The sequence below is a fragment of the Chiroxiphia lanceolata genome, chromosome Z (genome assembly GCF_009829145.1).
Source record: "Chiroxiphia lanceolata isolate bChiLan1 chromosome Z, bChiLan1.pri, whole genome shotgun sequence".
In the NCBI taxonomy this organism is placed as follows: domain Eukaryota; kingdom Metazoa; phylum Chordata; class Aves; order Passeriformes; family Pipridae; genus Chiroxiphia; species Chiroxiphia lanceolata.
In genome coordinates, this window is record NC_045671.1 from 21,530,718 (window position 1) to 21,553,607 (window position 22,890).

Genomic DNA, 22,890 nt, shown 5'->3' on the forward strand with positions numbered 1-22,890 from the left:
TATTCATTTATACCAGGCATGTCTCTCTCCCCTACAGGTTCTGGTTCACATCTTCAAGGCTGTTTTAACTGCTATGATCCCACAGAAAGCAGAATAGCAAAGAACTGTTAAATCTCTTGCTAATAGCTTTTGTCACACAAATTTGGTGGTTTATTCCACAGGCATCTTTTTAATGGGTTACACTTCAAAGGCTGCCCAACTAAAACATATCCTGATATTCTCTGCTGAGTGCTGAGTTTTGGACAAGCTTATACATTTCTTTTCCAAATACATAACTTACTTTTTCACTGAACCATCCAGACCATTGAACCCTGTTCCCGTAGCGGTCATTTCTCTTGTGATACCCACTTGGCATTGTCTGTACTTGAGGTACTGACTCCAGTTACCACCTACTGCTTTCTTCTCCTCAGAGGAAATCGGTCGCCATTTCATTCCTCTGTCAGCAACCATTCATTATTAGCTTGTGAGGGCAACATCAAATTGTATATGAATGTACTGTTATCTGTAAAATAGAGTAGAAAGTTTTCATTAACCCTAAACTGGAGTTCTGAAGTATTTCTGGCTACAGTTCTTTCTTCTTCATAAGCCTCTGAAGCAGATGTATCTATGCAGCAATTTATGATTTTAATGCAGTCTATCTACACCCAGGAAGGATGTCAAAGTAATGTAAAATATCCTGGTGTAAACACAGAGTCTGAGATAGCTCTGCCTCAGGTAGTGGCAGGGGATCCCGTGACAGAGCATCTCTCCACCCAGTAATCAGAGACCACGGACCCAGTGACAGCTGGCTTTGGTAGCTCACATTACAGCTAGAACTTGGCAATACTTCACCCTTTGAACAAAGCCAGGACAGTAATTCCCTTTGCATCAGATCCACTAATCAGTAAGGCAAATCCACCCCTTGGACACATGCTAGTTCTGACTGACTCATGTTTTTTCCTAATTCAAATTCATATTGACAGGCAGTAGCCCTTATCCTAATTCACTCCAATGATCAGTTCCTTCCACAAGGTTTTTGCAGCTAGGCTCGGGTTAGTTTCACAATTAAAGGGACATCTTGCAGGGGGTGTTCCTGTGTCACAGGATGGTGGCCAACTCACCACGTTGTAGCGGTAAGAAAAGCTTTACACAGATTTTCTATGGTCCTAGGCGGGCTGCCTCAGTTCCTCCTTCCTGGTTTCCAACTATTCATGCAGCAGCTGTTACTTTGGGAATGGGACTTCTGAGGCTTGTACGACTAGCTCTCTGCTGGCAAGGAGCACCTCTGAGCAGTGAAGGCCCCTGGCCTATACAACTACACGCTTGTACATGTGCTTGGCCATGCCATAATGTGTGGGGTGGCCACCAAGACTCCTAAAGCAGAGCTCACCATATCTTTTCCATCCTCTCTGCTCTACCTGTGAGCTCAAGTGGGTCCATTTGCAGCTGGCTGGCAAATAAACTCACACCTTCTTCATCACCAGTGCCAAAATAAATTCTTACCAAAAGATGCAACAAGAAAAAACCACTCCAGTCCGACTTGATTTAACATTCTTGGCCACTGTTGACGTTAAATCAATATAGAAAAATGAGGCAAATACGGTTTTCTCTTAGTTTGTATGCATATAAAAAACGAGGAATATTCTTTTGGTCTGGGGCTGCCCCTTAGTGTCCTACTGAAGAACTGCTACTTCCAGATCTCAGGCTAGTAGCAACTCCCACAAATTGCGGGTCCCAAAGAAGACAAGCTCCCACCCGTCTGCTCCAAGATACATGTTTCACCGCTGCATTACTATGGTAAGATCGATACAAAGGTCAGCATAATCAACACCAAGCAACAAGAGAAGTAATATCATTAAAAACTACGGAGAAAAGACATACCCATTGCTCACAGCTCGTTAGCTGGAGGTATAAACACTGTAGAGAATTTAGTTCTTAACACAGGTCAAGGAAAGAAACTAGGCTGCCAATGGATACCATGAAAAGAGTCACATAGAAAATGGCTAATTGAAAGACAGGAAATAAAAAATAAATTACTGAGTTTTACAAGTGAATGGCATAATCAATGGGGACCCCACAGGCACCTGTTCTAGAGCCGGTGCTATTCAATATATTCACTGGTGATCTGGGAAAGGGAGTAGAATAAAGGGATACTTTTTTTGTTGTTGATACAACAGTTATGCAGAGACAGTAAGTTAAGGTCCAGCTGTGAAGAATGCAGAAGGACCTCATGAAAGTAAATTAAACACAGAATAAACACAAAGTGGTATGGGGAAAATCAATTCTTTTGTACATACCTATGAGTTCTGAGTTGACTATGAGAATTCATGAAAGAGATCTTGGGGTTACTGCAGGTGAAAATGTTGGTCTAGTAAGAGTCTGAGAACAAACAGGATTAGGAAAGAAATGGAAGACAGAAAATCGGGAGTGCTTTTATGCCACTAAGTAAATCCAAAGGTGGCCCACTTATTCAAAATCATGGTGGTCCTCCTACCTCCTACCTTCCTCTTACACTCAATGCAGCAGGATTAAAAGAGACAAGGAGAAGAGCAGCAAAGAGACAGCTTCTGTTTTAGACACATAAGGCATCTCAGTCTGCAGAAGGATGTAACTGGGAATGTGAAAGAATTACTTATATTTGAGAGCGGCATGGAGAAGGCAAAAAGTTAATCTTTTTTTTCCAATACAAAATTATGGAGGGCAAACCCCCCTAACAACCTAATTCAAAACCAGCAGAAGAAACCACTTTTAAGCTGTTAAAATGCTGCTGTGAGAATTTTCTGGGAAATACTTACTGAGAGCTTGTGTCTTACAAAAGCTTGTGTCACTGAGACTTCTCTGAAACATAAATCACAGGACATGGTTAGTATTCCGGATAAGTACTAGCCTTGCCTCTTTCCTACAGACCCGTATCAGCTACTATTCCTAGTAGATTTCCAAATGAGAACTTGCTTTTCCTTGACATGAAAAGCCAGTTATATGTTGTCTGGAAAAAAAAAATGTCCTGACAATAATGTGGGATAATCACTAGTTCTGACAAAAAGTCTCTGCATTCCAGAAGAACTGTGTGGTTTAAACAGATATCCCAGTAATATTGGAATAGGGAGAAAATTCATTAAACAGTCTGAGGTAGACAAAATACTAATTTCTGGGGCAAGGTTATAGCAAAAACTGTGAAAGCAGGACTTTCAGGATGTTCTCACAGACATTACAGCTGCAGTTGCTCTGAGGGATCTGCTCTAGAAAAGTGAATTTTTGATGGTACTAGGAAAGGAGTTGGACCAACACTACAGGAGCAATATGTGTCTCAGCAGGAGCCAGCCTGAGTGCTATAGGTTGATGTAAACTAAGAGTCAGAGGCAGATGTTGTTAATATACAATTGATATAATTGTCTTTAAAAGACAGGGAAATTAGACAGTTGTTCCCATTTTAATGAACACCATAAATAGCCCAGAGATATGTTGCATGCATGTGCAAACCAGGAACAGCTGAGATGGTGGAAGGTACAGAGAAAGCCGACAAGCATAATTTCCTCTTCACATATAGAGTTTACTTAGAATGTGGGGCTGCATGTTTCCTCTCCATTTAGAGGAGAAACTGAGAATAACCGTGCTGTGCAGATACCCTCAAGTGTATCAGCAAGACTCCCTGCCCTGCTGTTGTGCCTCCATCCCTCCCCTTTGCAGGGCAGTAGCAGGAGCCCTGGCAGGTACCTCATGCCAACAGTACCTTGCTGGCCAGTGGGGAGGTTCCTTCATGTGAAACAATGTGATTGCCTCATGGACTTCCTGGCTCGCACCCCAGTCACACACTCCCCTGTCTCATATCACAGCCCTATGTCACTCAGGATGTCTGGTGCTGAGTGGGTAAATATAAGCCCAGCATGGTGACAGAGAATACACTTGCACTTGCGTGTCACTGGATACAGCTTAAAGCCATTCTCCAGCCTTTGCCACCATTTGCTGTGTAGTGTTGTTCTGATCCATTTCACTACTTCTTGCTGCTTTTATCCTTGCTTCCATGCTTCCCATGTGTAACACTTGCGATGCCTTTCAGCCCCTGCATTTGTAGGTGTAGAGTCCCTTGGCTCTAGCAGACCTCACTGTGTGTCACTCTGCAGCATAAGTTTCTCTTACAAGGTTATGCATCATTTCCCATTGTCTCATTACAGGAAGCCTGATATTCATTGCTGGTCAGCTAGCTCACTTTCAAGTATGCTATATTAGATACACAGGATTTATGTGAATGGAACCAGTTTCACCAAACACCTATAGTGCATAAAAACAAAGACACTAGATGTTGGAAGAGACAAAGTAGACACAAGCAATTGCAGAACTATTCCTCTACCAATACACATAATGGTTAGAATATGTCATCACAATTTGGAAATAAACCTGAATAAAATCACTGAAGTGAGTTAAAATGGGTGAGTAAAAGTTTTGGGACAGAAAGTCTACAAAGCAATTACCTACATTGTCTATGTGCCACTAAAAATAGTCATTATGTCTGTTGTAGAAAACAGAACAACTTTGTACAAATCCACTTAGAAATTTACTGCTATGTTGCCTTCTGAAAGAATGAGAAATGTTTTATTGCTCTTACTCCATTTCCCAAGTACCCCTATAACAAAAGCTTCACATCTCCTCCCTGCCAAGCTGAACAATATTCCAACTTTAAAGAACCACATAACTTTAAAGAACCATTTACCTTCTTTCTTAGTTGTACAGGTTGCACTCAAACTCTGTGAATCCAGTGAGCTTTCCACATCCATTATTCCTAAGAGTTTAATAACATTTGTATTTTACTTTCTAAGAGGCATAGATCACTGTGAAAGGAAATTCCTTCACAATCAGAACCATATGAATTTCTGTTATTTGCTTTTCAGATATCTGGCCAAAGGTCCTGAGCTATTGTCCTAGTTAGAACAGCTGGGACGGATTCATTGCTGTATGGGTGTAGCCCAAAACTGTGTATTCTATAGCCTTCCATGCCATTTCCCAGAAATTGTTATCAGTAGAGGCCTGTGAAATAGGAAGATGTTCCTGTCCTCATACCCTTTTATGGAATTCCCCACTCTGAGGGAAGGACTGAGCATGCTCATACCCTTTTATGGAATTCCCTGCTGTGAGGGAAGGACTGAGCATTCCTGCCTGAACTGGAGAATATATAAACTTGGAGTTTCGGAACCTTTTTACCACTTGTGGGATCCAGAGGAGGACTGCAGCTCATCGCTCTCAACCAGACTGAGACCACCACCCTCGGCTGGACTGCAATCACTACTTTTGACCAGACTGCAACAGCTCTCCCACCAGCAGGTTTTTCCCCTCTCCCTTTACTTTGGACTCAGGGGGGATCCCAAGGAACACCACTTTGTTCATACCCCAGGGTGCTGGGTTATACATTTGGGTTTTGTGGGTTAAGACCAATTGTTTGTCTGTATAATCGTACTTATTGAATTATTTTATTAAATTGTTATTCTGACTTAAAATCTCTCTTTTGAGTTGAGTTAATTTCCCCTGATGGTTAACTTTTAAACCAGCACAGCTATGAAAAGGAGAATGTCAGTGACTGAAATAATATGCAACATTTTTTAATTTATGCTTTTATTTCCTCTGTAAGTTTTTTTTTGCCTTTTTTTTTTGCTGTGATTTTAGAGTGAAATCAGATTTTAACTTTATGGAAAATCTTTTTCAAACTAACTCTTTTGCCATTGTTTAAAGGTTGTTTAAAAGTTCATCATCACACTGTTATTTCCAGCAAAAACAGGACAATACACTGACACAAATGCTGAGACTGGTACTAAATGGTATTTTAGATCTACTTTTGATAATACAGAGCACTATCATCCCTGAAATAAAAAGCTTGATGATATTACCACCCGTACTTTCTCTCTTCTTCTAGAGAATTTCTGTTTCTTGGGGTAATTGGCAGATACAAAAGGGTGGCAGGTTCGCAGGAGCAAGTACACGCTATCATCTTGTTGCCTTTGTGTTGAGTCGGATGTTTAAATACGTTCATTTTGGTACAAAAGTGAAAGTATCCTTGTTTTTAGCTAGAAATAAGCAATTTCAAACACCTGAGGCTGTTAAGACTCCTTGGAGTCATACTGTGGCAGAAGTATATGGCAGAACTAGTAGTAACTATCAGTAGGGACTGTTGCCTTAACAGTACAGCCCTCTAATTATGATACCTTTATTAATGAAGTGGTTATTGAAATAACAAGTGTAACAGGCACTGATGTCTTTTGTTTTAGGGGTTGTCTAAGTAAAATTATGCCTCTCAAAAAACTTTCCAACAATCAAAATTACAGATGCTGGCCCATGGAAAGCTCCTAAATGATATTACAAAGTATGTAAATTTTTTTATCATAGGACTGAGTTCAGGCATTCCCCATTCTTCATTCTTCAGTTCACTGTCAAAAGAAGTTTGCAGTATAATGAAAGGCAGATGTTCTCACCGTTTCATCTAATGATGCAGCCCCACTAACGGGACAGGTCCAGCACTCTCAGCTGTTCCTGACTGACCTGACATGACGCATCCCCGCCCTTGATACCAAACAGAAGAGCACTTGCAGCATCTTGTGAGGGTATTACAATTCCTCTCTGAGGAAGATGAAAGGCTGGTAAAAACACTAAAAATGGAACTCTTCTTTTCATAGAATCACAGAATCAGCTGGGTTGGAAAAGACCTCTGAGATCATCAAGTCCAACGCCTGATCCACTACCCCGTGGTTGCTAGACCATGGCACTAACCACATCTTCTTAAAAACCTCCAGGGATGGAGAATCCACCACTTCCCTGGGCAGCCCATTCCAATGCCTGATTACTCTCTCTGTAAAGAATTTCTTCCTAATATCTAACCTAAACCTCCCCTGGCACAGCTTAAGGCCATGCCCTCTTGTCTTACTGATAGCTGCCTGGGAGAAGAGACCAACTCCCACTTGGCTACAACCTCCTCTCAGGGAGTTGTAAAGAGTGATGAGGTCTCCCCTGAGCCTCCTCTTCTCCAGGCTGAACAACCGCAGCTCCCTCAGCTTCTCCTCACAGGACTTATGCTCAAGTCCCTTCACCAGCCTTGTTGCTCTTCTCTGGACCTGCTCCAGCACCTCAATATCCTTCCTGAACTGAGGGGCCAAGAGCTGGACACAGTACTCCAGGTGTGGCCTCACCAACACTGAGTGATACTGTTCCTGACACAGGCCAGGATGCCATTGGCCTTCTTGGTCACCTGGGCACACTGCTGGCTCATGTTCAGCTTCTTGTCAATCCAAACTCCCAGGTCCTTTTCTGCTTGTCTGCTCTCCAGCCGCTCTGTGCCCAGCCTGTAGCGCCGCATGGGGTTGTTGTGCAGGACCCAGCACTTGGCCTTGTTGAACCTCATCCTATTGGAATCAGCCCAACTCTCCATTCTGTCCAGGTCCCTCTGCAGAGCCCTCCTGCCTTCCAGTAGATCAACACTCCCCCCCAACTTGGTGTCATCTGCAAATTTGCTGATGGTACACTCATCTAAATCCCCTCATCTAAATTGCCAATAAAGATATTAAACAGAACTGGACCCAACACTGATCCCTGGGGGACACCACTAGTGACCGGCTGCCAACTGGATGCAGCACCATTCACCACCACTCTCCGGGCCCAGCCCTCCAGCCAGTTCCTAACCCAGCACAGAGTGCCCCTGTCCAAGCTGTGGGCTGCTGGCTTTTTCAGGAGAATACTGTGGGAGGTGGTGCCAAAGGCTTTGCTGAAGTCCAGGTAGACCACATCCACAGCCTTCCCCTCATCCACCAGGTGGGTCACCCGATCATAAAAGGAGATCAGGTTGGTCAGACAGGACCTGCCCCTCCTAACCCTGTGCTGGCTGGGTCTGATCCCTTGTCCATCCTGTAGGTGCTGTGTGATTGCACTTAGGATGATCTGCTCCATAACCTTGCCAGGCACTGAGGTCAGGCTGACAGGCCTGTAGTTTCCCGGGTCCTCCTTGCAGCCCTTTTTGTGGATTGGTGTGACATTCGCCAACTTCCAATCATCTGGGACCTCCCCAGTGAGCCAGGACTGTTTGTAAATGATATAGAGTGGCTTGGCGAGCTCTTCCGCCAGCTTCCTCATCACCCTTGGGTGCTCAAAGATTAATTCCTTACTTAAGAAACACATTTCTTTCTTTCTTGAGTCCACTCCTGTGAAGCAGCTTCAGTCACCACCCTCACCAGCACAAAGTTATTTGTAGCTACAATGGCCATGGTAAATATGCATGAAATTACAGTCAGACAGCTGCAGGTGAAGCAACATTTCCACAACGGAAAACTTCATGTGGGCTCAGATGCTGTGGAAATAAAGAAAAGAATCAGCTCTTGCTGACAATAAACTTCTGTATGTTATACTATTTCAGAAACCTGGGGATTACAACCGATGAAAAACAACACCTCTTCTTGCTTAGATAAGATTATATCTTGAGGATTTGATTTTAACAGTGGTTTAAATCCAAGAAGAAAACAACAAAGGAGACTCAGAGCTACTGTGAGAATATACTGCTTCAAAAGTTACTCTTCAGGAGCCCTGTATCTCTCCTTAGCAACCTGCCTACCTGATCCCAAACCTAGCAGGGATATATGATATCATCTGCTAAGTCCTTCTCCTTCTCTAACATCAGATATGTATGTGTGTTTCAAAATGGGGTATTACAAAACAAAGCACAGCACAACGAAACAAGGATTCTTTCACATTTGTGCAATAGCATTTAGAAACAGAAGAGGGAGCCTTTATTCACAGTATCAGCTCTTTTTGCAGATTTTCAGAAAATTAAACAAAATATAAAATTCCCCAGCTGATGAAGAGTCCTCAGCTAAATTCTGAATACCACTGAACTCCCTGGGCTTGGGCCAACAGCTTGGTTGGCATGTGACAGGAACCTCTCCCTCTTTACTGAGAAGCCCTGCTCTGTGCCTTTTGTCTGCCAAGACAAGCACCATTTCCCCATTGTACTGCAAGTCTCCTGACGCTCGGAGGTTAATATGTGACAGTCAGTGAATTCAAGGTGGACAGTCTTCTCCATGGAAACACCAAGAGCCAAGGAGATCATTGCATCTCTGACTTCAATGCAGTGACTTCAGCTCCTCATATATTAGTGGAGAAGTGGATGCTCTGGGAGGAAGGAGGGAGGATGCTAGGAATGCTGAATTACCTTCTCCAGGTGTCTACCTACCCATAAAGGATGCTTAGATACCAAAGCAGAGATGTGTGTCTTGAGTCCAGTCTCAAGTGCAAATTCTGTGAGGAGCTCTCACTTTGAAAAGGGAATGAACTACCCCACGAAAAGGTACCATGAGTTCATGCTAATGGAAACTGTGCATCAGCTGTGCATCACAGGATATGTGCCATGTGCAAACTGTAGTGACCCCACTAAATGAACAAGAACCTGAATGGTCCTCAGGCCACAGTGCCCTGCCGAGCCCTTGTTCTTCCCAATCACATCTGACAGGTCTGTTACAGTGTCTTTGGGTGCTGCGACCAGCAGTGACTCTAGCGTTGGGGTTCATACCAATATTGTTTAAACTCAAATCACACATGGAGGACAAAAGAACCTTGAAACAACAGGAGTGCTGATATCTTTCTTTTCTAAACCCCTGCTTTCTTCATTTGACATACAGGTAGTGGAAACTATGATTTGCAGAGTGGAAACTATGATTACCATTTCCCCATGTCTGCAGAGGTATCTCCACTTTGTTCTCTCCCATGTCCTAGAATAAGGACCTTCTCTATCCCCCTGCCCATGCCCTACCATAGTACAGTTACAAAAGTGAAGGTAGGTGGGGGAGGACTCTCTCTCTCCCTCCTCTCTCCTGCTGTCTCTTCTTCCTCAGTACTTTCATGGCTCCTGCTGCAGCGTTTTATAAGGCAGAGCTTACCATGAGCTGAGTTTTGCTGATGCTGGAGCCAGCTCTATATCCTTCAGTAGTAACTCTGAACAAAGCCACCTGCACTCTTCAGAAACATCAGACCAGACAGACTCCAGACTAGCAGGGGCACCAAGCCACCATCCTTAGAGAGTTCCTTTGTTATCTCTGTTGCTGACCCTGCTAAACGAAACACCATGCCAGTGGAGTCTTGGAGTTCAGCGAGGCTCCTTGGTGTTGTCTACTCACCCAGGGTCTGGCAGCCACTCAGGCATTTACTGAGGATTGTCTTTATTGGCTGTTTTTGACTCTATTCATGACTCTACTTATTTAACCACACCTAGTGATGGGGAAGGGGGCTTCCGGGCAACCAGCCTAACACACACAACACAGTCTTCATAAATTATAACACAGCAGTTCGGTAACTTCCCTTTGGCGTTTCATTTCATCAAATCATGCTTCACAGCAATGGCACTCTCCACCCTTGCTCACAAATACATCACCACAGTACAGCCATCCCCAGCATTTCCAGTTGTACTCCTGAAATTAATCAAGAGACATTAGTGATTTTGACCAAAAGCATGCAACTTTGTTTGAGCCCGATACAGCTTGCCTCCAACATGTCCTGAACTAGTGCTAAGGGCTTGCCCTAGATATGTTTACACTGTGAACCATGTTGCTCAGTTCATTCACTCACAGAAAGCCAGACAGGTTTGCCAGACTGGGACTTGAAGACAAAATGTCAAGGGGTCATGATGTGTCAAACTGCAAGTATGCACTAGTCCTGAGTCACTGCCAGCTACATCCAGGGAACACCATAGCCTGGTGTTCTCTTCTGAGCCGATACTGCCATTGTGATTCATTGCTTGCTTCTTGTGTTTTCTTCATATCCCCCCGGCTTTTGTCCCTGAAAAGGGCACTCTTCAGGACATTAGGGAAACTTCTTCTACCCATCACATCTTATAATTTGTATTCTTCAAGTTAATGATGTCATTCATTTCCTCTTATTCAATGAGTTAGCTTCTTCAAAGAAGCAGCATATTCTTTGTTTTCCCATCCTAAATTACTCCTTTTTCCCAAGTGCTCAAATATACAGACACAGGCTCCATGCAAACAGGCTCTACCTCTCCACTTCCCACAGTCCACAGGATTATGGGACAGCACAGTCTCCATCACAGTCATCCAACCGGGGAAGCATAGACCCAGTTGTAAACCACAACACCAGGAGGACATACTGTCCTGAATTCAGACTCAGTGTGGAGAATACATGAATGCTGATGGTGTTCTGCACTGCTACACTGCCATGCATTCCTTCCTGACAGCAGCTGAGAGCTGGCAAACTGCCTGTAAGGGGGGTCAGTGGGGAGAGTGTTATCAAATGAATGCAGTTCAGGCTCAAACATGCTGAACTCTCAGTTCCCAGAAGTTTGCTTCTTGAAGTTGAGGCACAAAGCTGGAGTGCAGTGGCTTAACCAAATGTAGCTCTTAACTGCAAGTGAGATATCCACTCATGTTACTCATGCTTGTTCTGAGCCAGAGCACTTGCCACTTGATGCAGACAAGGTTTGCCAATTAAAATCCTGCCTTAAGAATTACTAAACATTGATTTTTAGAACTGCCATAATATACAGACAACTTTTGTCCACTGTTTCCACAGAGCTGTCAGCATTAACTGACACGTCATGGGAGCTGTAATGATTAGAGATGACTTACTGATAGAGCTGAGAGTTGTTATTGGGGCATTTCTCCTAACTTCCACAATTAGACTAGTCAAATTTAGGCTTTTCTTCTCCTTCCACATTTTGTTGTCTTGCTTCATTATACAAGTGCCCATTAACACTCTTTACTTTATTAACACCTTCAAAACAAAGGAACAAGGCTTTGTCCATGTCTGCAACCACCTGACTGCACTGGAGAAGCACTCCAAATGCAGACATAACTTCAGCAGCAGGACTCTGCTTTCCACCACCATAATAACCCCACAGTCCAGATGTAGCAGGTTTTACGAGAAAGATGCAGTCTCTGGGTTACAGCTACACTAAGGCTCTGGTGATCAGAGATTTCACTGCTTCTCTCCTGTGGATGCTCTTATGCTCTGGCAAAACACAATATTCAAGTGAGCGTTAAGCTGGCACAAGTTGCACACAGCATTCAAAAGCTGGAACAGGAAAGCACAGTACCCAGAGAGATGAGAGTGAACACATTTTAGCTATCTCTGCATTTGGAATGCTGCATCGATATTGAAGCATTGACACTGGAGCTTGGGTCTGACAGAGTCACAGATAATACCAGGTAGATCTTGGTGCTGTTGAGCTCTGTTCTGGTATTTGTACCACAGAAGCAATCCCAGGTGGTTTTTGAAATCCAGTGCAGCTGTGAACCTACCTACTCCATGTACACACAGACACACCTTTCCCCTTTTTCCTGGCAACCAAGGAGCTGGCTGGACCACCAGGGAGGCTGGTTTCAGACACACTTCAGTGACTGAAAAGTCCAAGTCACAAAAGCTACCACTGGATCAGTGACTCCTTATAGATCAAAGGGAGTTGTCTCAGTATCTTTGCACAGCATTCCATGCACCCTTCACAATCACCAGTCTTTTCTCCATTATCTGAAGCATCTCCACCTCCCTTGGCCTAGATGACAGAGAGCTGACTATGTAGTCAGCCTGTTGTACTGGTCCTGCTAGCAAATAGTGCCTGGAGAATGTCTACCTGCAAGCCTAAAGAAGGTTATCACTCCTGAGAAAAAACGCATAGGTAAAACTCCTGGCTGTTGAGTCACTACTATGTTCATGCTGTATTTAACTGTGATGCTGTTTATTAACTGTGTTCAAAGGGCCTATGACAGATCAAATGCACACGTAATGAAAGCTGGGTCCCAAATAGCTGTTATGGTAGGCAGGCAGGCTGCTTGATTCCCAGACAACTACACATCAACACAATGTGTTAAATGTCTTCAGTCACCACACCACAGTCAGATAAAATGAGTGCTAAACTTAGTGGGCCAGGCGGTATTCAAGTTCTGAGAAAACTGGGACAAAATAGCTGAATTAGTAACAGAAGTGTGTTATCTCTTGCCAAAATTATACTTGAATACTGGGAACCAATGCTGTAATCAACAATTAAAAGCAGGTACTGAGGTGTCCAGGGAAATACAGTTCCGAGATCTCAATGTCTGTACTGAGCAGTTAGTGAAGAGTCTAAGAAGGGACATCAGTAAGGAACTTCTGGACCTTTTGGGGAAAAGCCACCACTGCTTTTGTAAAGAGAAGTCTGGACTTAACAACTCTGTGGAGTTCTTGGAAGAGGCCAAACAGAAGTGGAAACAAGGGTGATCCAGCATATACAGTCTACTTGGACTTCCAAAAGGTTTTTGGCAAAATTTCTGATCAAAGGCTTTCAAAGAAAACTAGGCAGCCATGGAATAAGAGGGAAGGTCCTCTTGTGTAAAAGTAGCTGCTTAAAAGGGAAGAAATACACAGTAGCAGAAACCAGTCAGTCTTCACAATGCAAATTACTCACCAGTGTGGTGCCAGACCTGTACTGTTCTGCACATTCATAAATGGCCTGAAGAGGGTTGAGCACTGTTGAACAAAAGTTTGCTGTTAACATCCTAACTTGGCATACAGAACCATGGCTTGTAAAATTACTGTAACCAATCAAGAGAGGGATGCGGTTTCAAGCATGAAAACATCAACTCAATGCCAAGGAGCAGGAGAAAAAAAATAAAGCAAACACTGAATATTAGGGGCTATTACTGAAGCAACACAGAGCAAAACAGAAGCCATCACTGCACCATCCACAGCTTGAATATTGTGTATAGTTTGGAGACTCTGCATGGAAACGGGTAGGTCTCAGAATGGAGACCAGACTATCACTGAGAGTGGCTGACCTGAAAGGAATTGGCTAGGACACATCAATGTGGAAAGTACCTGAGAGGGATATGATACTGCCTTATAAAATTTCAAGTGGATGGACAAGACAGTTAGGGACTCATTCACACTCTCTTCTGCTTTAGGAATGAGGGGCCACCAAATGAAGATTGTGGATTCTGATTCAAAGTGAATAAACTGAAGTTGACAAGACGCCCAACAGGCACTACTAAGTAGACCGTCAAATGGGACTTAAGGAAATTGTTATGCTGAAACCAGGTGGATGTTGGGAGAGTATCATGTGGGATGTGATACGTGGCTGCACTGTTTTCACTCCTGCCTGGGTACCTGTGTCCAATTTCTTTTGCTGTTATGCACACTTTGTCACAGATCAGTCCTTCTCGGCAGCAGCTTTTCTTACAGATGACAATGAGCTCAGCTCTCCAGCTTTTGACTCCTGTTTTCCTGAACTTCAGAGCACATTTCTACTGTCCCATAGCACAGCACTCAAATGGCGCTGGCCATATCTGTGCAGCTGGTATGCCAGCCAGGTGCCTTGTGCAGAAGTCCTACTGTTTTTTTGACATGTCCCTTCACACCTTGCTGTCTTCCTGACCTTCAGAGGCACAGGTGTGAAGATTACTCTGGCTGAGCTGGATGCAGCCTCAGCCTGAGCAGAGCCATTCTTACAGTCGTGGGTGGAGGCTTGCTCCCAGCTGCTTAGGAGGTTAGGTAGAGGCTTTGCAGCAACTGTACTTCAATTTGCCTTGCACCTGCACAGTGCAAGCCTGTGTTGGTGGTGAAACAAAACAGTCTGAGCCTCTCCCTTGTGCTGAGCCAAAAGCTCATCCAGCAAGCCAGCCAAACGCTGTTTCAAGTCAGAAGAAAACTTTCCTCCCTCCTCCTGGTTTAACTTTAACTCAGAAATGATCCAATCTATCCCAAGGTCACGCATTTGTGACACTGTAAGAGAACAGTGTGATCACACGGCCAGGTTAGGGGGGAAACTAATTCCACTTCTCTTAGCTGCAGCATGTACTTGAGTTGCTTGTGAAACCTTGACACCGTGCACACTGATTTCCAATTCCCGGATGCTTTCACGGATGTTGCACTAATTTATTTTCTTTTTTTTTAGCATCCAATGCTTCAGTTAGCCACAGGAAGGAAGAGCTTTTTGTAACTCTTGGTGTCTGAATTGCAAAGTTAGAACCGTTCAAGAATATATTTATTGTAAGTTGAGGATGATCACCTTGACACCAAACAACCCTGTCCAAGGGTACAACTGTCCCAAAAAAGGTTTTATCAACCAGCTCCATGCTTCCAGGCATGTTCTTACCCCATCACTATCTGGCTGTGTAGGCACACAATTTTCAGTTGAAGGAACTGATTCAAATTGGTTGAACAACCAGCCTGGTCTACCTGCTCTGTTAATTGGACCAAAATAATTTGTGCTAAATTCAGGATAGGGATTTGCAATGTAGTTAATAGGGGGAAACCTTCACTTAAATGACTGTGGGCTCCTTGAGTAGTATTCTCCAAAATTTGTCACACGTTGTACAACCTCATTTTAAAAAAAATCACTGTATTAATTAAAACTTTTTTCGCAAAAAGCTTCCAACATACTGTACTACCATCTAAGTCTTAGTCATGTACCTTCACTGTTGCTGCAGGCAAGAAAGATTCTTCCTGGCAACCTGCTTTGCTGATCTGCAGATGAAGGCTATAGGGAGAAATGGTTAAGAACATCAGCACTCTCCTTCCCATGATCTGCAATGAAGTTGTCTGACTGTTTGACAGGAATGAAACAGTGAGAGTATAGATATATCAACAATGCTTGTTGCACTTCTGATTAAATACTGACAAGAAATAAATCTTGTCCCCCAAAAGACTGGCTATATTAAGCATATTACTTTTTAGCCATTTAACAGTCATCCATGAATCATAAGCAATCTCTTTGTGGTATTATATAGACATACAGAGATAATTTCTCATCTTTACAACCTGTAACCCTTGGATTCCTACACAGAGCACAGGTAGGGCTGTAATAACATGAACTGGATGCTCTTTCTTCATGTTACTGACTACCATATATGGAGCAGGCTGTTTAGCAAGATAAGGGACATTCTGATATTCTGTTTATCACACACAGTGTGAGGGAAGAGTTCACACAGCCTTCTGTGAAGCTGGTGCAACTCTCTTCATCCCAAATCCTTCCAGTAAACTATGGCCTCTTATGTAGTTATCTTCCAGTAAGGGTGCTGCATAATACCTTCAGTTCAATAATAAATACACAGTTATTTCCTTGCATTTGTCAGGAAACAGGAAGAGAAAACTGTTTATGCCCAAGAAGCATCTGTATTCTATGTCACCTTAAGAGCTGTAAACTCTCTGCTCCTCAATGAGACATATGCTAATACACATTGCTATTTTAGCTTAGTCCTCTGAAATACCATCACAAAACATACTACTTTCATGGCTCTCTAAAGAAATGCATCATTAGGTAAATTTGAGTTTACCCATTTAGACATTACAGTTACAGTTGTCATGTTTCTAATTCACTGTTAGGAATAATATCTTAGTTACGTGAAGCCAGGCAAGTTGAACTACTCAACATTCTGAAGTGCATGTAAAAGAATAAAAGAAAGCATCCAACTCAAATGTGTTATAAAAAATCTTATTTAGATATCTTAAAAAATACAAGACATATTACATAAAATCAAACTGCTATTCATCAAAATTTTGCTACATATCCCCATTTAGATTGTGTACTGGCAAGTGTTAAGTAACAGTGGATAATCTCAACTAACATTTTATCCCAGTGCTAGCTGATAACCAGTTCAGCTTATCAACTCAACAGGGTAACATTATAAGGTTCTGTATTGTTAGTATTTACAGCACTGTAACTTGGAAAACAATATAAAAATTACATTATACTAAAGATAATAAGCAGTCTACACCAAGATGGTGAAATGGATTCTCCTCTTCTTTCTTCTCTCTACAGCTTTAAGTGATTTTCAGTGTAAGCAGGTACATGGAGCAAGGTCCTACAAACACAATCTGTTCAGCTGCTTAATACATTAAACAAAACAGATTTATCTGTTAATGAAATATACTACATAACATTCCAGAGACGTTTTGCTTTTTAAAAACTTTTATATTGAATGAGAATGTCTTCAACCGCGATTCACTTCTAGGTCAGCAGCATTTTCGCAGAGCATCTGAAATGTCTTTTTTTCCCCCAGTCTTCAGTGTAATTAAAATGCAGAAACGTTTCTTCAGACTCTGTTGTAAAAAATAATTCTATTGTGACTCACATCCTTTCATCAGTACTATTAAAAGTTCACTTTTCTAAGATTAAACTCAGTAGGTTGATTTATTGGTCCTACTTAGGTTTGAAGAGTAAGAATCTGATTTCTTGGGGTATCTGCCTGATGAGAGAGACACTTGCATCCTCCGTGTTGTTCGTACAGTTCGGCAAATAAGAGCATATTTAAGGTTGTCTCTAAAGTCTTTTGAAATATAATAATAGACGAATGGGTCAATACAACTGTTCAAAGTGGAAAGGCACAGCGTAATTATGTACCACGCATACATATAGCTCTGGCCGTAGCCTCTGAGGAGCAAATAGTGCACAATAATCAGCACATTGCTAGGTGTAAAACAGATGAGATACATGGACAGGACAACAATAATAAGTTTGATTGCTCTTATTCGTTTCTTCCCATCTTCTATGACGGAGGCACTCAGAGTCTTAATCATTAGTATGTATGCGACAGCAGTGACGATAGCTGGGATTAAGAAGAATCCAATTGCAAGTGAGAGGAAATAGCTGAACATATCATGAGCCAAAACATTGTAAGGCAACACATCATGGCAGGTAGTGATGTTAAGATTTGAAATATATACCGTCTGATTAACAAGATACAATGGAATGGTGCCCAACAAAATCAGTATCCAGATAGCAATGGAGACGCCCAAGGCAATTTCTGCTTTCTTTTTTGAATGCGCCATGGGGTTCACTACAACGCAATACCGTTGCACACCGAGACATGTAATAAAGAGAATGGAACAGTACATATTTCCATAGAAAAATCCAACAAGTACTTTGCAGAGACCTTCACCAAATAGCCAGTTATTGCCATTTAGATGGTATGCAATCTTCAGTGGAAACCAGACAATAAAAAGAAGGTCTGCCAATGCCAAGTTAACCATATAAATCACAGCTGGATGTTTCTTCTTTGTTCGGAAAAAAAAGACCCAGAGGGCCACAGCATTGCTTGGCAAACCAACTATAAAGACAAAGATATAGACAACAGGAAGAAAAACTGTAGTCAGCTTTCCTCTGAGGACTTCTGATGCAAATTCATCGACTTTGTATGACTCTTCAGAATTATTTGCATTTGTAACTTTCTGACCAGCGAAACTTCTTCCTTTTGAACTGCTGGCTCCACTGTTCTCTAAAATTAAAAAAATAAGACATTGCTGTTACTGAAGTACAGAGTTTTTGTTCTCTTAAAAAATAAACTAGATATAGTGATTTACTCAGAACATTTAAAAATTATCAACAGAAAAATTAAGACCAATTTTCAAGCATTTGACAATTTATCTTTCCTTTGTTTTATTATCCAAAAGACAACCTGTATCCTTATTCAAGTATTCTACCAATATGCTTTTCCATGTCACCAGTGATATTAAAAATGCCTCGTTAAATGGGCTATCAGGTGCTCCTACCACCTGAACAGTTACAGCAGAAAGTACTTGAAGTACCCCAGGGCACCATTAGCTTTCCATACAGCAGTGCCAGATTACCCGAGTGGTGGGATTTATAAAATTTTGCAGCAGGCTAACATAATTGCAACAGAAGCTGCCCCAGTTTAGGTGGCCTGAAAATCAGGTATGCAGTAAAACAAGAGTGTTACCTTCAGACAAGCTAGAACTGAAACTCAGAATGAAATACCCAAAGCTATGCACAAGTGTAGAGAAAAATGCATATTGAACATACTAACTCTGTGCACGAAGATGCAATAGGGCCAGTCATCTGGGACCTCCTTCAATTCACAGGCAAGACAGTCAGACAATCTCTGCAATTTCTACTCAAAGTGCCAGGTGGCAGAGCTGACAGCTATGGTTGCTTCAGACATAAGACAGCTCTACTACAAGTTTTGCTCTGCCTCTTTGAATGCCATGGGAACTTACAAACCATATGGGCGAGCCAGGTGTTCCTGACTGCTGTGTTGTATAGGACAGCCTTCTGACAGCCCAGTTCAAAACCCCTCCAGACACAATACAGCCCTCTCCTGCCGACAGGTTAAACTGTAGAAGCAGACAATGTCCTTGAACTCACACCATTCCAAAAAGTCAGACATCTACTGAGCTGAACTGTATGGACATGGAAATTGACTGGTTTTGGGAGAATTATTTTTAACCTTAACTCAGTTTCTCTCAATATTTGTGGATTTGTTTGGCCAAAATTCCCTCCGCCTCTCCCCAACTGGAGTTATAAAGGAGAGTCTTCTTGAGCAAAGCAGGTTTGTGTACCTGAACAGTGCACAGCCATGAAGAGTGTTCAAGGATAACCCCTTTGTTATTCAGTAGAATTTTGATACAGTTCCACACTGAAAAAATGCCTTAAATTTGAAAGAAGTTTTACTTAAGAAATATGTAAATACACAGGTATGTGTGTTTCCCAGCATAGATTCTCAAAAGTAGCCCAACTTTGGATTGCTGTTTCTTTTCAGTTATAACTGCAAAAGTCTGATGTACAATATATATTGCTGTTCTTTAGACATTTGAATTAAGTTACCCTAGATCCACTTCAGCATTTGCCAATCTCCAGGACCAGGCAGTCTTCATTGGAAAACTGAGGTGTAAGAAAACTTTTTGCCAGTACAATGACATAGTCAAGTCTTTCCAGTAGACTTCATGAACACTGACTAAACAACTGTCCTAAAGAAAATTAATTCAACTGCCAAACGGTCATTTTGGTCTATATGCAGTGTAATTAAAACAAGGCAGAATTATATAAATCCTGCTTTCAGATCTTCAAGCTCCTTGATTACACCAGCAATACTGTTAAAGACTGGAAAGTTTAATTGTGTAACGCAGCAATATCCCAGGTCCCTAACCTGAGCTGTGAATAGGAGAAGCCATAAAAACAGCTTGAAGGACATAGCTTACGCAGATATCAGACACTGAAATGATAACTAGCTAAGCAATGCCACTTTTCTCAGCCTTACAGCTCAGCTGAGAAAGATCATGGAGATACTTGGAAACAGACCCTTTATTCCAAGCTGGTAGCAGTTCTCAGGATACCATAATAAAATGCAGTTTACAATGCTATGTTAAGCATTATGCTATGTCCATCAGAAAGTGGTCGATATTATCAAATTGCAGTCACACTATTTGTATTCCATTCCAAAGACTCAAATTATTGAAGAAAACTAAAGGGCAAATACTACCACTTTGTTCTTATTAATGTTTTGTAATCAGATATAAACCAATGCTTTGCAATTGATGTTCAAAGGTTAGATTAAAAAAAAAAAAGAGCAAAAAAGCTCACCAAAAATCCCAAAGTCAGTTAGTGTTACACACTACAGTAAGAACTGTACTAAAGTGAATGGATGGATAGATACATGAACCACAGACAGGACTTAGGATTGCAAGGCTAGCAGAAGAAAGACAAAGGTTTGTTTTATTCTATTTTTTAAGACACAGTCAAACTAACCGGGTGACTTCCGAGATCAAGTCTTGATTTTATGCTGACTTTAGTTCGAGCCTCAAAAGTTCTGACTACAGACAGTGGTCAGCTTTTGTCAGCCCAACCAGCAATAGGGAGGCAGTGTCCTGTTTCTTTGCTGTTAACACTCCCTCACCGAACAGCCAATCCTTTGTTAGGTATGCGCATTTTCTACATCCCTTCCTTACTCTTTCAGCGCTTGTCGTTTTCCATAACAATCGAGCTCTTTTCCAAGCAGAATTTCACCATGCTTGACTCAAACACAGAGAATGCAGTTGATTTGCTAATCTGCCCACGGGAAAAGCGTACTCTCCTCCCACAAAAGACTGTTTCAACACCTTTGCCATTTGTCCAGAGGATATAACCCACTACATACCAAACGCAGGATTATGGCTACCCTGCAGACACAAAAGCGACAGCAGCACTGAGCATCCAAAAATAATCTAGCTTAGGTCATGGTAGTAATAACCACACAGGACTAAGGTTAAGATCACCCCGGTTGTTGGATCTGCAACCCAAATTCGCCGCAACTCCGTAATGGCATCAGCTTGTTTGAAAACTGCCGCAATAAGCTTCTGGCTTAGTACATCTCCCTTGGCTGGGGTGGGATCACACTTCACCTCATTTCACCTCCCTACTCCAGGAAATCAAGTACCCAGCTAGAACTTCTAAGCATAATTCTTTTCCCTCTCCCCTCTCCTCCGAAAATTCCAAACTCCTCACCCCACCCAGATCAGAGAACTAGGCTATTATAAGGCAGTTTAGTTTCAGGAACCCCGTTCTGAAAAACACAAACCTAGAATCTATACCTTGAGAAAACAGGACCTATCATTCGCTTGGCTTCAGTATTTACACAACCTTTACGCATATGCTTTTATTATGTAAATAAGCCCAGAATAAAGAACAGAAAGACACAGTGCAAAGGGCATGTGTAGATATGGCAATGGAGTTTATTATAAAAGGTGGTGAAAAATTAACTTTATGGCAGTGAAATATTAATATGGCGGTTTGGTTTTTCCCCAAACAGCACTTACGTTCAATATAGACTAACAAAGAAAAAAAATCCTAGATTTTAGAGCTGGGTAAAAAGCAAAAACATGGTCTTCAGTTTTTTTGTTTATCTAAAGGAGGGGTTATAAGAGGCTGTAGTGACAGAACCAGGGGGAATGGCTTTAAACTGAAAGAGAGTTTAAAGAGTATTTACACTGAATAGTAGGAAGAAATTCTTCACTGTGAAGGTGGTGAGGCACTGGAACAGGTTGCCCAGAGAAGTTGTGGATGTCCCATCCCTGGCAGTGTTCAAGGCCAGGTTGGATGGGGCTTTAAACAGCCTGGAAGATGACCCTGCCCATGGCAGGTGGTTTGGAACTAGACGGTCTTTACGGTCCCTTCCAACCCAGGCCATCCTGCGGTTCTCTTTACAGCGGGTGAAGCCAAGCCACGCGCGCCCCACAAGCCCTGCGGGGGCCGGGAGGGAGCCGCGCCCAGCTGCTCGCCCGTGGAGCGCTTTCCCCACCGTCGGGGAGCCCGTCTCGCGGCTCCCGGCAGCCCCACTGCCTCCCGCCCGAGTTTTCCTAACCCACTCGACTCCGCGGGAACGTCTCCCAGTCCGCTCCGGGGTCCTCGCATCCCAGCCGGGTCCAGACACCAGCCCCGCTGTGCCCCCGTCCGCATCCCTACCGCAGCTGAGGGGCGGCCAGCACGGTACCCTCAATGGGATCGGCCGCCCCAGCTGGTCCCAGCCGGGCGGACGGCTCCGGTCCCCGTCAGCAGCTGCTCATCTCACCTGCAGCGGCGGCGGCCCCCAGCATCGCAGCGACCAGCAGCAGGCACAAGCCGCGACGGACGGCCATCCTCTCGCCGCGCTCCAGCCACCACCGCTTCGCCTGCACTGCCGACCAGTTTCACCTGATACCTGAGCGGCGAAGGGCGGAAGGCGCGGCCAGGACTGAGAACAGCCAGGCGGCGGGCGGGGCCCGGTCGGGTCGGGCCCGTCCCCGGCGAAGGGTGGCGGGGCTGACCCTGAAATGGGGGATGGGTCTGGCCGGCGGGTCCGCTCGCCGCCCCGCAAAACGGCGGTGCCCCGCAGCCCTCGCGGGCAGGCCGTTGGTGCTACGCGTCGCCTCACGTCCCGCTCGGCCGGTGCCGGGGCGGAGCAGGTGCCGGCGCGCCCGGCGCTTCACCCCCTCGAGCTGCGCCTCCTCCACTTACGGCCCCGAGCCTGCTGGTGGGGGCCCTGCCTACGGCAGGTGCGCTGTTACCAATTTACTGCCCACTACAGCCGAGGAGCGCTGGTTGAGCGGCCACCACTGCAGGTGGAGCGGAGCAGGATTGTTCTGGGTCACGCCGGCTGGGGCGAGGAGCGTTTTGCGTGAATGAATGCATTACTCCAGCCGATTCATAGCATACTG

The 22,890-nt window shown here is 43.5% G+C and overlaps 1 protein-coding gene across 1 annotated transcript; it reads right to left on the minus strand.

Annotated features, from left to right (window-relative positions):
- Nucleotides 1-16,401: 16,401 nt before the first annotated feature.
- On the minus strand, nt 16,402-22,630 carry F2RL1 (F2R like trypsin receptor 1). Its single transcript, XM_032676506.1, has 2 exons — nt 22,266-22,630; nt 16,402-18,200 (listed from the first exon to the last, which is right to left on the minus strand). Exons 1-2 carry the CDS (start codon nt 22,330-22,332, stop codon nt 17,104-17,106), a joined length of 1,164 nt encoding a protein of 387 aa, XP_032532397.1. The 5' UTR covers nt 22,333-22,630; the 3' UTR covers nt 16,402-17,103.
- Between the last annotated feature and the right edge of the window lie 260 nt (nt 22,631-22,890).